Here is a 16,353-nt window from a genome sequence, read left to right as displayed (position 1 = left end):
GGGGATTGATCCCAGAACCCTGGGATCATGACCTGAGCCGAAGGCAGACGCTTAACGACTGAGCCACCCAGGCGCCCCAACCAAATGTAGTTTAAACTTTGCTTCATGATCATGTAACAACTTTAAAAAATTATAATTTACATAATATAGGTCAAGAATGAACTTCAATGCTAGTTCTCAAAAATATGTGGGGAATCTTCCACTATTATAAAAACAGGGGGGCACCTGGGTGGCTGAGTTGGTTAAGCATCTGACTCAATTTGGCTCAGGTCATGATCCCAGGGTCCTGGGATCGAGCCCAGCATAGGGCTCCTTGCTCAGCGGGGAGCCTGCTTCTCCCTCTCCCCACCACCCCTGCTCATGCTCTCTCAAATAAATAATACCTTAAAAAAAAAAAAACACAAAAAACTACTCAATTGTGGAAAGGCAAAGAAATGAAATGTAAATACATCAGGTCTAGTTTTGGCCTTTGCCTGATAACCCTTATATATGCCAAAACCTGTTTATGTTCAAGGTTAAGTTAGAAAGGAGAAGCAAGAGGATACCTATGAGGTTCAAAAGCTGATAACATAATTTACTTCCACTTTAGGAAGGGGTCACAAAAAGAGATACAAAAGAGAATGAAATAGCAGAAAAATGCTAAAAGAACAGTCATCAAATCCATAGCAAAAATAAAATAAAAATTTTTAGAGTGGGCAATCATCAGTTTTTATTAACCGAAAGTTTTACACACTGGCTTCAGCACGTGGGGCAGAGTACAGAATTTATAGCAATATGGCACCCACGATTTAGTTTGCTTTCAGAACAAGCTTTCTGTAAGGTCAGATTATATGTGACTTATTTCCTTTGTTTTAAAAACATGCAATACCTTTATATTCTCTCATAAAATAATTTAGTACTTCCACTAGGACTAGGGAAGGAACATCACAAATGAGTCTTCTCTGCCTTATATTCCTTCATGGGCTCTACTGAAAGCAAAGAAGCCAATCTGCTCATGCACTAGCCAAATTTTTCTAACCCTGACCTCTTAATATCCAACTCTGCTCCCTTTTATAGATCATAAATTTCTATCAAATGCTAACTCCAATGCCATGAATATGAAAGTCCCACCTTTATCAAAACTCCCTATAAAAACTTTATATTTCACACACACTAGAAAGAGGGAATAAAAGGCATTACACAGTTGCTCAAAGAACTAAATTACACTGACAGCTGGAAGTTTCTCAAAGTGATCTCCTTCTAAAACCGTTCTTCTCTGAACCTCTTCTTGGTCCTGACATCCGGCAAGTGTCTTTACTATACCACAACTTGGGAAGCAATCAATTCTAACTTCCTCAAGAATTAAAGAAAACTCCCTTAATGTAAACATAATATATTTAAATTACCTGTAGAATAGTTAGTTGTTTTTGTTACAGATTCTTGAGCTTCAGATATAGCCTTCAAAATTAGATTCTTGTTAGCTTGTTTAGAAGGTGGAAGTGAAGGTCTAAAAAAAGTTAAAAAGTATTTTGATTAAATTTTAGATTTGAGTTCTTCACATGCTAGCTATCCATTAGGCCTTTGCTACAGCCTTCTCTTAGGTTTTGTACAGACTAGGTGTAGTTTTTAGGAAATGTCAACTAGATTGGAACCTTTTAACTTTTTAAATAATGAGTCTGGATCACCCCCTCCCCCCACCGTATTCCAGTTTTTAGTATTCTCTGCAATCTATTCCGATTTAAGCAACTCCTCTTTCATTAATCTGTTTCTCAAAAACCAACAGAAAAATCTTACATGCTATTAAAATTTTATTTTCATGATATCCTCCTTCAAGAAACCCAGAAGATTCCATCAGGCAGTTAAAGATTAATTTACAGACAATGGTCAAGGTACCTCCTTTCAGGCTTTGCTGGCACTGACACACTGCTGGAGATGCTTCCTGTACGAGACCCACAGTCATCATCTTCCTCCTCCTCTTCTCCATCATGATTGAATTTTTTTACTTTAACAACTGAACTTACCACAGGCAACTTTCTCTTCCGAAAGTTTTCTTCCTGCAATCAGATAAATTTACGCTTACCTAGTCTCAGAGAAAAAACAAAGTTCTACCACAGTATTTTTTTCCCCAAGAAAAGGCCAATCACGTTAAGAATTCACAAGCTATTTCTTAGTTTCTTATAAAAGTAAATATTATCCTAAGAGCCAATCATTAGCTAAAACAAAAACTAGTGCTTTACATTCATTTATAAACAGCAGAATATAGCACCGGTGAGGAAACTCATAAAATGGAATTACTTAGTTGTTTCCTAGTAACTGCTGTGGAAAATCTAAAACTGACCTAAAATTCCACCAAAATTATAAGGTAAGGTTACAGTTATCTCAAATGTTGGCATCCCAGGAAGGTAAACAAGATGTAAAATATCTATAGAAGCCAGCTGTGGAGAGGAAAATCTGGTGTAGTATGTTGAGTAGCATAGAAATCAGTTTAAAGTAAACTTGCAATATGTGTTTAGTTATTTCAGATATAGTCAGTTTTAAGAAATGCCAATTTTCAGCCTAAGAAGCCAGAATTTATAAGCATATGCAGGGGTGCCTGGCTGGATCAGTTAGTAGAGCATGTGATTCTTGATCTCAGGGTTATAAGTTCAAAAGCCCCATGATGGGCATGCAGCCTACTTAAAAAAATAAAAGATTTTTAAAAATTAAAAAAATATATAGAGAGAGATAGATAGATATACACACACACACACACAAACCTCAATACTCATTTTTTCTGAGTTGTTTCTGAAAAAAGGACTATAAGTCTCTTCTAAGCTGTTAAGCATTTCCGGTTCACACAAACGTCCTGTTTCATATACCCGGCTGTTCTGTGTATCAGGTTGCTTGGCAGCATGAATACTGTTTGGCTGCTGCTGAAATTGCAACCTGTTTAAATGAGCACCACTATCTGCATTTCGACTTGCAGGTGGTCGATAAATTTCAATAGAAGGGCGAGAAGAACCATATGCAAGTGTCACTGTAGGTTTTTTCTGAGATAAGGGATTCTCCTGCACAAAATTGAGGTCTTCATCAATGAGATCATCTGGTTCTGGCTTAATATCAATCACATCTTCAGAGGGTGCTGGCTCCCTCAGAGGCTTCACAGTTGACATTAATCGGGTTGCAGCTCCATCATCGTAAGTCTGTCTATTTTTAAAAACAATACACACACAAAATTTTAACCAACTAAGAGCAGTATCTTCAAATCTTCAAAGAATACTTAAATTTTCATGAAAAAGTTTAGATACTCCCTTTACGTATTCCGTTAAAATCTACTTTAAAATTACTTTCTTTTTTAAAACTTTGATTTACTATATTTGAGGTAAAAGATAATCACACATAGGTCTTATCATTATCTTATTAAAAAAAAAAATTGCTTACAACCACCTCAGTATTTCCAAAAATTTCTGAAAACAAAAATTTAAAGATCTAAAACCTAATGTCAAGGTCACATACACATACCCATCTACCCACAGCAGGTCTACACAGGACTCTTACCTGACAGTAGTGGTTTTTTGCTCCTGTGAACTAGTAGAAACCCTGGAATCTCTTTTTTCAGGTCTAGTGCTAGCAACCGCAAGAGGCGGCACTGCGGCTTCATGCCTTCTCTCATCTCCCCGACTGAAACAGCTCTTGTTTGAAGACACGTTATTATCAAAGATGTTAGTATCAGAAGACTTAAGACTGGAAGGGTCTGGAAAGAGAAACACATGGTCCTTTTAAGCTGTTTTTATTAACTTGAAACCTTTCCCTTCTTCATCACCAATTTAAAAGCAATGTGTTCTACCACAACATTTTTAATGGCTGATTGTTACTCCACACGTAGTTAATAATTAATTCAATTTACTATTACTGAACTTTTAAGTAATTTTCCAATATAAAATATTAAAACATCCTCAAGGCGCTTGGGTAGCTTAGTCAGTTGAGCAACCGACTAGTGATTTCGGCTCAGGTCGTGATCTCATGGGCGGTGGGACTGAGCCCCATGTCAGGCTCTGTGCTTAGCACAGAGTCTGCTTGAGATCCTCTCTCTCCGTCTGTACTCCCTCCACATTCTCATGCGTGCTCTCTCTCTTTTTCAAATAAATAATCTTTAAAACTAAATAAATAAAATATTAAAACATCCCTGAAGCTAAAAACACTACACACATTTACAATTATCTCCTTAGGATAAATTGCATAGTTTCCCTTCCCTTGTTTAAATTATCTTTATGTTAAATTTATTGCTCTTGAATTCATAATTCATGAGCTAAGAAAGTTCCAAGAAACTACTATTTTCAAATTTATGGGATTTTTTCCAAAGCAGTGTAAATGACTTGGAAAGAAAATGTTAGGGGCGCCTGGGTGCCTCAGTTGGTTAAGTGTCTGCTTTCGACTCAGGTCATGATCCCAGAGTCCTGGGATCAAGCCCCACATCGGTGTCCCTGCTCAGCGGGGAGTCTGCTGCTCCCTCTGCCCCTCTCCCTGCTCGTGATCTCGCTATCTTGCAAATAAATAAGATCTTAAAAGAAAATGCTACAGTAAATTCCAAACGTTTGAATGAATCTTACCAGTTGTAACAGAGCGAAGTTTATCTAACACACCATGAAGCCTAAAAGAAAAAAAAAAACAAAAATATTAAAGCTTCCCTCAATCAAGATTTTATTTCAACTATCACTTGAAATTTGATGACATTATAGAATCTTCCTTCAGATATAAATATTGATAAATGGTAATTAATGGACAAAAAGTATCAAAGTTAAAGAAATGCCACATTTTTTAAAAAGGCTTATATGAATACTATAGAAGCCAAACAAAAATCATTATTTTTTCATCATTACTTTCAACATCTTCTGTACAAATAAGGGCAAAGATATTATCTGACCACAGTCTTGATCTACAAAGAATGTAATTTTGTTTTATAAGGACTAAAGACTCCGTGTAGCATATGGTAAAAAATAAAATATCAGAAATATGTAATACAGCTTATTACTACAATTACTTAAGCAGAGTTTATTTATATGGTTTCTGGAACAACTTAATTCTGAGAGGTGAAAAAACCTGAAAAATAGTATCAAAACATATCACTTCATTACTAATGCTGTAAACAAGCACAAGTTATCACCTTGCTTATAATATACCCTATTTTAGTAGTTATATGCAAAGCAAATTTGCCTTACAATCCCTTCCAAGAGCCGTACCTCCTGAAAATACCAGAAATATCTCATGATGTCTCACCCAGAACCCAGTCACATGCTACTGTCCCCTTGGACACAATTATTGCAGGGCTCCAAACAATCGTAATAGTCCATTTCAGGCTGATGTCAATGAACACTTAACCAGGGAAATAAAGAGTTCAAACAGAGACACCGTAACTTGCATCAGTACATATTAAGGAATTTATGGCAAGATGAGAAAATTGAATTAATTTGATTTTAAATTCAAATTCATTTAGTCCTTTATGTAAGAAATTTGTCCCAAGCCTTCCAACAAGTTATCTAAGAAAGGATCTCTAGGTCAATCTTCCATAGTATACTAGTGGGACTCAAACCCAAAAAGTGATACAAAGGTTGAACCAAAAGTCAAGTCATAAAACATGTATATGAAACAGAACAAACACCTGGAGTGCAGAAGAGTTAAAAAAAAAAACGTACTCATGATAACTTCCCCAGTCAAAAGTACCACAGTCTCTCTCTCTCTCTTTTTTGGTAAATTCTGGGGACTAAGTGTAATGAGTGGGTTAGGACACCCCCTCTGCAGTAGTTGGCTGTACCAAAAAATGTGAGGATCAACCACTGTACTGAATGTCATACAAAACTGTATAATCTAAACATAAAGAATTCTGTGTTGAATTTCAAGAAAACTTCACAAGACTTGCAAAGCATATAGTGGCCCACAGGGGCAAAAACACCTTCAAGATAAACTTTAGTTTAAAGGCAAGAAATTAACCAGTTTCATATCCCTCTTTAATGCCTATTACCTCTCCCAGTCTCTTGCCATCCAAAGCAAGCAGACCACTCTGCTCACTCAACTTTTGCTCCATTATTAACTTATGTTGTAATTGGTGGTTCCCAGAGTGAGGGCGCTTATAGGAGTACTTCCTGATCTATTCTCAGTCACATGATTACCCTCCCGCCACCCTCGTTCTACCTCAAACCTGCCTTCTTAAATTGAATCTTATGCTTTTAGTCACTCTTCTAAACTAAAGACAATACTTGGTTTGAAAAAGAACACTGAAAATTATAACACGAATTTATATTTGAACATAAAATTCTTTTTAAAATTCCAAACTTCAGAAAGTTCCAAACTTTTAAAAATGATTTGAAATTTTGTCCAAAAATTTTGCCTCCTAAAGGTTAACTCATTAGAGAAAGCAATTTAGGAAGTCAACCCAGCCCCCAAAATACATGTAAACTGGTTTTGGTTGGGGGAAAGGAATAAGATGCAAACATTTACAAAAGAAACATAACAACTGCAGTTAAGATAGACTAAGGACTTGCTATGGGCCAGGCACAGCTACAAGTACATTACATGTACTATTTCATTTAATCCTTACAACAGTCGTATAAAGGGGATTTATTAATCCCATTTTACAAACAGAAAAACCAAGGCAAGAGGCAGATCCAGGATTCAACCTCAGGAGTCTGGCTCCAGAAGCTGTGCTCTCATGGCTCACTACCTCCCTCTCCACAGTGAATCTGACTCTCCTGTCAAGAACCTCTTTTGAGACAGACTACCTACTCTGACTTGTGACAAACTTTGGTCTAAGGGGTAAAAATTCAGAAACATACCATACGGTGAATCGAATTGTGTTGTTCCCTAGAAACAGGGACAGGTCCTCTGTCATTTGGTCCTGACTTTTCTTGTTGGCCACCATCACCATAATGTAATCAGGAAGTTCTTCATCTAGTTAAAAGGAAAAGTATATAAAAACTTTATGTTTTCCTCAATATTGTCTTCTACTTAAGTCAATGTACTTGAAAATATAGCTCTAAAAATTAATATCTCAGCTCTACTAGAATTATGTTGGACAAGAAAGTATAGTTTTTCCCCTCTTCATTACATAGGTATTTCAATTACTAGAAGGATGGGAATTAGGAATAACTAACAAATACTTATAAAACTAGATATTGTGAATTACAGTACCAAACTTGAGAGTGTATTGTCTTTTTATCTTTTTAGTAATGCTCATCAATTTCAGAGAAGCTTCCAGAAAGCATATGGACATTCCTCAAGAAAGTTTAACTGAGTTTTGTCTAGTTTTATGTTTATCTGTTTCAAAATGATACTCATTTCTCAAGAGAACATCTTTATCCTCAGTAAAGGCAGATTTCTATTATCTCAGGGTAACCAATCTGCACCAACAGCAAATAAACTAAAACCACCCAAACACTCTCATCATTTAAAAAATGTATTTAAATAATTTCAACTTCATTCACTGTTTTATCCTCATACGCTCCTAACACAATGATTATGAAGGTGAGGTCTAGGACCAAAAACAACAAAAACAAAACCACCACAGTAAGAAGATAAGGAAGCAAAGGCATTTATCAAGAACTCTAATCCCCACCAAAAAAATTCCTTCCGATTTAGTACCTTAAAGATTCGTATTTCTGAGTAGGCAGAAAGGTTCATTTCAGAAGTACTATCAGACAAAAAAAGTACTATAAAATATTTGTTTGAAGGAGAATTATCAAAAATCCAGTTCAAGAAAAGCACAAATATACTTAGCCCAATCTACAAATGAAGAGAAATCTAAATTTCTTACTGCTCTATTGGTATGAATATACAATTTACTCATTTTATGTCAGTGGATATTTAGATCTCTTGCAATTTTACTAACAAAAAAAATGTTGCAAAGAAATTTTAGTCTAGGTGGCAACCCTCCCTCCGGAGAGTTAGTGTCACCTTACAGTGTTATTACAAAACTGATTATACTCTCTGTGCTGTACTTTTCATCTATGACTTATTTGATAACTAGATATTTGTACCTCTTAATCCCCTTTATCTAGTTCACCCATCCCTCACCTACCGCCCCTCTGGCAACCACCAATTTGTTCTGTGTATCTAAGAGTCAGGGCTGGTTTTAGTTTTTTTATTTTTTACTTAAGTAATCTCTACACCCAACATGGGGCTTGAACTCATGACCCTGAGATCAAGAGTCACATGCTCTACTGACTCAACCAGCCAGGTGCCCATTTTTTTAGAATCCACATGTAAGAAGATCATATGGTATTTGTCTTTCTGTGTGACTTAGTGTAATACCCTCTAGCTCCATCCATGTTGTCGTAAATGGCAAGATCCCCTTGTTTTTAAAGGCTGAATAATATTCCATTATAAACATATACACACACGTATATATTTTTTTTAAGATTTTATTTATTTGAGAGAGAGAGAATGAGAGACACAGAGCACGAGGGGGAAGAGGGTTAGAGGGAGAAGCAGACCCCCCGCTGAGCAGGGAGCCCGATGTGGGACTCGATCCCGGGACTCCAGGATCATGACCTGAGCTGAAGGCAGTCACTGAACCAACTGAGCCACCCAGGTGCCCTCTTATCTTCTTTATACAGTCATCTATCAATGGGCACTTGGGCTGCTTCCATTTCTTGGCTATTGTAAATAATGCTACAACATAACATAGAGAAGCATGTTCTTTTCGAATCAGTGGTTTTGTTTTCTTTGGGTAAATACCCAATAGTGGAATTACTGGATATAGTACTTCTATTTTTAATTTTTTTAAATATTTTATTTATTTACTTGACAGAGAGACAGAGTACAAGCAAGGGGAGTGCCAGGGAGAGAGAGAAGCAGGTTCCTGCTGAGCAGAGAGCCCGCTGTGGGGCTCAATCCCAGGACCCTGGGATCATGACCTGAGCCGAAGGCAGATGCTCAACCGACTTGAGCCACCCAGGCGCCCCTATTTTTAATTTTTTTGAGGAACCTCCATACTGTTTTCCATAGTGGCTGCACCAATTTGCATTCCCACCAATGGAATGAGGGTCCCTTTTTCTCTACATCCTTGCAAAGTTCTTGTCTCTTTGATTCCAGCCATTTTGACAGGTGTAAAGTGATATATGTGGTTTTGATTTGCATTTCCTTGATGACTAGTGATGTTAATATCTTTTCATGTGTCTGTTGGCCATCTGTATGTCTTCTTTGGAAAAATGTCTGTTCAGGTCCCCTGTCCGTTTTTTAAATGGATTTTTTTTTTGGTGTTAAGTTATATAAGTTGTTTTTTTTTTTTAAAGATCCTATTTATTTGACAGAGAGAGATAGCGAGAGCAGGAACACAAGCAGGGGGAGTGGGAGAGGGAGAAGCAGGCTTCCCGCGGAGCAGGGAGCCCGACGCGGGACTCGATTCCAGGACCCTGGGATCATGACCTGAGCCGAAGGCAGACGTTCAATGACTGAGCCACCCAGGTGCCCTATAAGTTTTTTATACATTTTGAATATGAAGCCCTTATCAGATGTATCATTTGCAGATATCTTCTCCCATTCAGTAGGCTGCCTTTTTGTTCTGTTGAAGAAATCTGAATATTTAATGAAATCATGCAATATGATGTGAGGCAATGTAAGTGGGAACAAGAAGCCAGTCATTTATAATACTTTGCACAGGGGCGCCTGGGTGGCTGAGTTGGTTAAGCGACTGCCTTCGGCTCAGGTCATGATCCTGGAGTCCCAGGATCGAGTCCCACATCAGGCTCCCTGCTCAGCGGGGAGTCTGCTTCTCCCTCTGACCCTCTTCCCTCTCGTGCTTTCTATCTCTCTCATTCTCTCTCTCTCAAATCAATAAATAAAATCTTTAAAAAAAAATATAACACTTTGCACAGTATCAAAAGGTTCCCACTGTTTCCGGCAATTGCAGCAATAAGCCTGGTAGCCTATTTATGCAAAGTGTACCTACCTCCTATGGACTACCATTGGTAACCCAGGAAAGGTGAACAAAAAAAGTTAGAATGCTTTGCCAGCCTTCACAGATTTTCTCCCTCACAATGTCAATGATGAAAATGTGCTTTCCTGGGCGCCTGGGTGGCTCAGTGGGTTAAGAGTCTGCCTTCAGCTCAGGTCATGATCCCAGGGTCCTGGGACCAAGTCCTGCATAAGGCTCCCTGCTCAGTGGGGAGCCTGCTTCTCCTTCTCCCTCTGCCTGCCACTCCTCCTGCTGGTGCACGCCCTCTCTGTCAAAGAAAGAAAGAAAGAGAGAGAGAGAGAAAGGGAGAAAGAGAGCTAATAGTGACAGGAAAGCACATTTTCCTTCTTTCTTTTCTTTCTATTAACTTGCATTTTCTTTTTTTTTTTTAAAAGATTTTATTTATTTATTTGAGAGAGAGAATGAGAGATAGGACCCTCCCCTATCTCATGCTCTATCTCATTCTCTCTCAAATAAATAAAATCTTTAAAAAATAATAACCTTCAAAAAAATAATAGGAATCATCAATAAGACTGAACTTAGACTCAATTAATACATGTTTGTGCTTTCATGTGCTAGAACTAAGAAAGTTTATGCTAGAGATTTACTGTAGATTTCTTTTTGAACCAAACAAGTTCCTGACACATAGCTGGTATCCATCAAATGTTGAACAAATAATAAATCATTTCTGGTTCAGCTTCATCTTTACTTCTGAGCTTCAATTCTCTTATCTGTTAAAGGCTTAGAACAATCTTGACAAATAATTTATAAAAAGTGCCCAGCATGTGGTAAGTTAGTAATTTTTTTTTTTTTAAGATTTTATTTACGTATTTAAGAGAGAGAGAGAGAGAGAGAGAGAGCACACGTAGGCAGAGTAGCAGGCAGAGGGGGAGGGAGAAGCAGGCTCTCCGCTGAGCAGGGAGCCTGATGTGTGGCTCGATCCCAGGACCCTGGGATCATGACCCAAGCGGAAGGCAGCGGCTTAACCAACTGAGCCACCCAGGCGCCCCAAATTAGTAATTCTCAAACTGTTGGGTCTCAGGTTTGCTTTATGCTCTGATGACCCAGGGCGGGTCAGTCAGTTAAGCTTCCAGCTCTTAATTTCAGTTCAGGTCATGATCGAGTTAGCCACCTTTTTCATGGAACATTATTTTTATCTCCTAACACTGACAAACTAGACATACACTTGGATATTTGGCAGACATTTTCTTGAAAGTGAACAGAGGAAAAGAACTGATACACTTTGTTACCAACGACAAAAAAGAACTTTTATGTGAACTATCTACTGATAATTACCATGCTAGAAAAAATGAGAATTTAAGTCTCATTTAAAATAACACACTTAGGGTGCCTGGGTGGCTCAGATGATTGGGCGTTTGCCTTAGGCTCAGGTCATGATCCCGGGGTCCTGGGATCGAGTCCCACATCGGGCTCCCTGCTGCGTGGGGAGCCTGCTTCTCCCTCTGCCTCTGCCTCTCTCTCTCTTTCATGAATAAATAAAACATTTAAAAAAATAACACTTATCACGTTAATAAACCCATTTATATCACATCATTAACATTTTTATAAAAAATAACTAAATTTTCCAAAGAAATAACAAAACTAGTTACAATTTTAAAATTTCTTAATATCTGGTTTTTAAAAAGCTAGATTCAATTTCCACTTTTGCATTTAACCTGTTACGGTATGTTGCTCTAATTGAAGAATATGACGAAAATCTGGCCTCACAAATACACAGTTGGAAAAGAAAGTATAGCTGACCCTTGAACATGGGTTTGAACTGCCTGGGTCCAATTATACTTGGATTTTTTTGATACACGTATCAAAAATGCATGTTCTCTTCCTTATGACTGTGATTTTTTTTTTTTTTAAGATTTTTTTTTTTTGACAGAAAGAGACACAGCAAGAGAGAACACAAGCAGGGGGAGTGGGAAAGGGAGGAGCAGGCTTCCCGCAGAGCAGGGAGCCTGATGCGGGGCTCGATCCCAGGACCCTGGCATCATGACCTGAACCGAAGGCAGACGCTTAACGACTGAGCCACCCAGGCGCCCCTGTGATATTTTCTTTTCTCTGGCTTATTTTCTGTAAAAATATAGAATACATATAATATATAAAATATGTGTTAACAGACTGGTTATGTTACCAATAAGACTTCTGATCAACAGTAGGCTATTAGTAGGTAAATCTGGAGATAGTCAAAAATTATACTCATCTTTAAAACTGTGCCAGGGAGGGGAGTGTCCAGCAGCCCTAACCCCTAAGTTGTTCAAGGGTCAACTGTATTTTAAAAGCCTTTTCAGATACTGTGGACATTCTTCTGTGAAACTACATCAAAACTCAACAAGTGGTAGTTTCTTAAAGGTAGGCAGCATATGGAAACTAAAACTCTATCAATCACCTTTTTGTACCTTGTTACATGAAAATCCATTGATCCACCCTCCACTTTTAATGAATCTTTTTCCCTTGTATAATTTTGTAACATCATGCATTGATCATTTGAAAAACTACTGGTTCAGAGAGCTATACAAATCACTGATATGTTGATACAATTCATTGCCAGATACAAAAGAATCATTTGTTAATGTCATCATCAGAAATTCTTTTAAGTACTGGGAAGCTTTCAAGTTCATGAAAGCAGAAACAAACTTTTCAAAATTCTAATTTTCACCTGAAAGCTCAACTTTTGTTGTTGGTAACAAAGTGTATCAGTTCTTTTCCTCTGTTCACTTTCAAGAAAATGTCTGCCAAATAGCCAAGTGTATGTCTAGTTTGTCAGTGTTAGAAGATAAAAATAATGTTCCATGAAAAAGGTGGCTAACTTGATCACAGAAATCCTTTCCCTTTAGACAGATCAACCTGTTTTAATATACAGAAGTACTTCATGAGTAATTCCTATTTTCTCACATCACACATTTAAAAGACGTACTCAAGGGCCAAGATTTAAAAAACTATTTTTACTGCTTCACTAATTAAGTGAAACTGGCTTTTTAAAAAAATTCCCAGGGGAGGGGTGATAGGATTTCTCATAGAGTCTGGGGTGAGATCTCCAGATTAAGGCACCACCAGTTTAACTCACCACTGCTTTTGCACAATCCAAATGTCAGCCCAGTGAAAATGGCAAGTACCCTTTCAGTATTAATGAGAAAATAGTTTTGACTTCAGAGACCCATGGCACCTATCTCTCACATCTTGAGAACCACGTGGTAAATTACTTTTACAGGAGGCACCAGCTTTGGAGCCAAACAGACCCAAATCTCAATCCATAACAAGTAAGCACTCAAAGCCTCAGTTTCCTTGCTTGTACAAGCAGGAGTATTACCACTTACCTTCCAGTGTTCTCCTGGATATTTTAATGACCTAACGCACAGACAATGGTTAAGCACAGTGACTGATCAAATGATAAATCATAAAAGCATAAAGAGAAAGAGAACACATTAATGTGGGTGCTAAGAGGAAAAGAGACAGGAAAAAAGAGATTTGAAAATAAAACTCACTGAACCGCGACAGAGGAAACTGCCAGAAAACATTCATATGCAAAGTAACAGTTCTGAAACAAAAAGATCAAGAGGGAAGCAAAGAGAATAGGAAAAACGGAATCAAACAAACATGGAGACTAAAACAGAGCCTCAACAGAGGAGGCTAAACAATCTCAAAAGCAGCATTTAGCGGGTTTTTTTGGGGGGGGGCAAGGTTGCATACAGAGATTTCAAGAAAAGGCAGTAAGAAAAAGAAACCGCAGAGAATCAGATTTGAAAGTAAAACGGGGTTTCTCCAAAGTCGAAAGCACGAAGGGGGGAAAAATGAATTCACTAAAATTCAATTAGCAGCAAAGTCTAAATTCTATTACGCTGACAACCACAAAACTTACCAACATAAGCTCCTAATTCTTGCAGTTTCCCCTTAATGGCACTCTGAAGGAAGAAGAGAAAGACAAACGTGCGTGTGAGAAAAGGCGGAAAACCGCCCGGCTCCGTAACGCAGAGGCAGCTTGGCAGCCGCGCGCACCTCCCGCCCCCTCGGCGCCCAGGTCTCAGGTGGGGGCGGGGAGGCGCCAGGGCCCCTCCCCCGTCCCCGCGCGCCCCCCCAGCCACGGCCGAGCGCGTCTCTCGCCCGGCGCTCCACGCCTCCTTCCGCTCCCGGCGGCTTTCTCCAGCCGCGGCCCTGCTCGCCCGCCGGCCCGAGGCGACCCAGGCCGAGGAGGAGTCGTTCGCCGACCCCGCAGCTCGCCGAGAGCCCCCGGCGGCGACTAGGCCGCGGCGTCCAGGCCGGGCCCACAGTCCCCGTTACTCCTGACAACCGCGCGCCCGCGCGCTGAGGCCCGGCTTCCCGCCCCCGCCCGACGCGGGCCTTACCCGGATCTTGCGGCTGATCTCGGTGCCGATTTCCATGGCTCCCGGCGGGCTCACCACTGCGCGGCGCCTCGCTTACCCAGAGCCCCGCGCCGGCTCCCGGCCCCGCAGCTCCGCCGCCGCAGCCGCCAGCCACCAGCACTGCTCCGGGCCTCGCGATCTGCGTGACCCGCCCCCACCGGCCCGGCGCGCCAGGGAGAGCGGAGTCAAGCGCGCCTGCGCCTGCGCCTGCGCGCATCTGGCCCGCGGAGTCTGTACTCGGGCGGCCTCTGCTGGCGGCTAGGAGAGCAGCGGCGGAAGGATGCCCTCGGTTTCTCTCCGCCCCTCCCCGCACCTGGAGAGCTCTCCCCTGTCCTCGCCCCCACTGACTCATTTTACGCTCTTTGGAAAATAAAGATGAATTAAATGCAGTGGAAGGATCTCTGGCTTTGGTATGATATGTGAGTTAGAATCCAGCTTTCACTGGCTTTTAGGGTGATAATGATTTAGATGATTTAAACCTTTAAGTCCTTAGTTTTCCTACCTGTAAAATAGACTGCCTCCTAGCGGTTGCATTATAATTACACTTGGAGGGAACCGGCCCCCCAGCGCAGGAGAACCAATTAATCACAGTCCTCTTTTTTTCTTTTTTAAAAGATTTTATTTGGGGCGCCTGGGTGGCTCAGTCGTTAAGCATCTGCCTTCCGCTGGGTCATGATCCCGGGGTCCTGGGATCGACCGACCCCCACATCCCGGCTCCCTGCACAGCAGGAAGCCTGCTTCTCCCTCTCCCACTCTCCCTGCTTGTGTTCCTTCTCTCTGTCTTTTTCTGTCAAATAAATATCTTATAAAATATTTTAGGGGCGCCTGGGTGGCTCAGTTGGTTGAGTGACTGCCTTCGGCTCAGGTCATGATCCTGAAGTCCCGGGATCGAGTCCCACATCGGGCTCCCTGCTCAGCGGGGAGTCTGCTTCTCCCTCTGACCCTCCCCCCTCTCATGTGCTCTCTCTCATTCTCTCTCTCTCTCAAATAAATAAAATCTTTAAAAAAATAAAATAAATATTTTAAAAATTAAAATAAAAGATTTTATATAGATAGATATTTATTTGAGAGAGAGAGCAGGGGGAGGGGCAGAAAGAGAGGGAGAGAGAGAATCTCAAGCCAACTCCATTGAGCAGGGAGCAGGCGTGGAGCTTGAGCCTACCACCCAGAGATCACCACCTGAGAGGGAATCAAGAGCTGAATGCCCAACCAACTGAGCCACCCAAGCACCCCAGTCCCAGTCCTTTCTAATGATTCCACAAGTACTGCTTCCCTTGGGTCTGGTTCTGCCTTCCTTCCCCCCTCCCCCACTCAGAGACCCTTCCCCAAGATTTACAGTCACTTTCCTGCTCCTTCCTTTCTGAAACCCTTCCTTTAGAGAACTCTATTATTCTTAGGATTTCAGCTGTCATCTCTATGCTGAGAATAACCGAATTTTCTGTCAGCTCTGACTTTCTCCCTAAACTCCACTCCAAAATTCCAGATGAGGGCGCCTGGGTGGCTCATTCGTTGAGCGTCTGCCTTCGGCTCAGGTCATGATGGTCCTGGGATCGAGCCCCGCATCGGGCTCCCTGCTCGGCGGGAAGCCTGCTTCTCCCTCTCCCACTCCCCCTGCTTGTGTTCCCTCTCTTGCTGTGTCTCTGTCAAATAAATAAATAAAATCTTTAAAAAAAAAAAAATTCCAGATGACTTCAGGCATTTGTATTTCCCCCAAATTAAGCACATCAAAATTTACGTCTTCATTATCTTTCCTGTCCCCCACTCAGATTGGTTTCTATTCCTGATGTCCCTGTTTCTATAAATAACAGCTTAATTCTCCCTGTCCATGATCATAAAATCTAGGAATAAGCAGAGAGAGGTCTCCCTTCTCCCCCATATCCACTAAATCTGGAAGGGTCCCTATTAGCTATCCATTGCTTAGTAACAAATGACCACACACTAAACTTAGCAGCTTAAAACACGCACATTATCATCTCATGGTTTTCATGAGTCAGGAATCTGAGCACAGCTTAACAGTCCTCTGGTCAGGTTCTCACAAGGCTGCTGTTGGGATGTCAGTCACAGGCCGTGTTCTCA

General features: G+C 40.5%; 1 protein-coding gene across 14 annotated transcripts in view; it reads right to left on the bottom strand.

Annotated features, from left to right (window-relative positions):
• The window catches only part of ZC3H14 (zinc finger CCCH-type containing 14), a 49,711-nt gene extending 35,105 nt beyond the window's left edge, over window positions 1–14,606 (bottom strand). For 2 of the 14 annotated variants that reach the window (XM_073895723.1, XM_073895721.1), the window contains exons 1-8: window positions 14,260–14,606; window positions 13,776–13,818; window positions 6,789–6,903; window positions 4,569–4,609; window positions 3,517–3,712; window positions 2,736–3,165; window positions 1,873–2,033; window positions 1,386–1,486 (exon numbers count right to left, since the gene is read on the bottom strand). In XM_073895723.1, coding sequence (XP_073751824.1) covers window positions 1,386–1,486; window positions 1,873–2,033; window positions 2,736–3,165; window positions 3,517–3,712; window positions 4,569–4,609; window positions 6,789–6,903; window positions 13,776–13,818; window positions 14,260–14,295 — 1,123 coding nt within the window. In that variant the 5' untranslated portion in view covers window positions 14,296–14,606. The remainder of the gene's footprint in view (window positions 1–1,385; window positions 1,487–1,872; window positions 2,034–2,735; window positions 3,166–3,516; window positions 3,713–4,568; window positions 4,610–6,788; window positions 6,904–13,775; window positions 13,819–14,259) is intronic. The other 12 variants (XM_025869497.2, XM_025869499.2, XM_073895719.1 and 9 more) reach the window with 8 other exon arrangements.
• Window positions 14,607–16,353: the final 1,747 nt, after the last annotated feature.

The sequence above is a fragment of the Callorhinus ursinus genome, unplaced genomic scaffold, assembly GCF_003265705.2.
Source record: "Callorhinus ursinus isolate GAN/ISIS: 27379988/994484 unplaced genomic scaffold, GSC_fseal_2.0 scaffold8, whole genome shotgun sequence".
NCBI lineage: Eukaryota > Metazoa > Chordata > Mammalia > Carnivora > Otariidae > Callorhinus > Callorhinus ursinus.
Note: the sequence above shows the minus strand (reverse complement) of the source record. Positions and strands in the feature narration are given on the sequence as shown.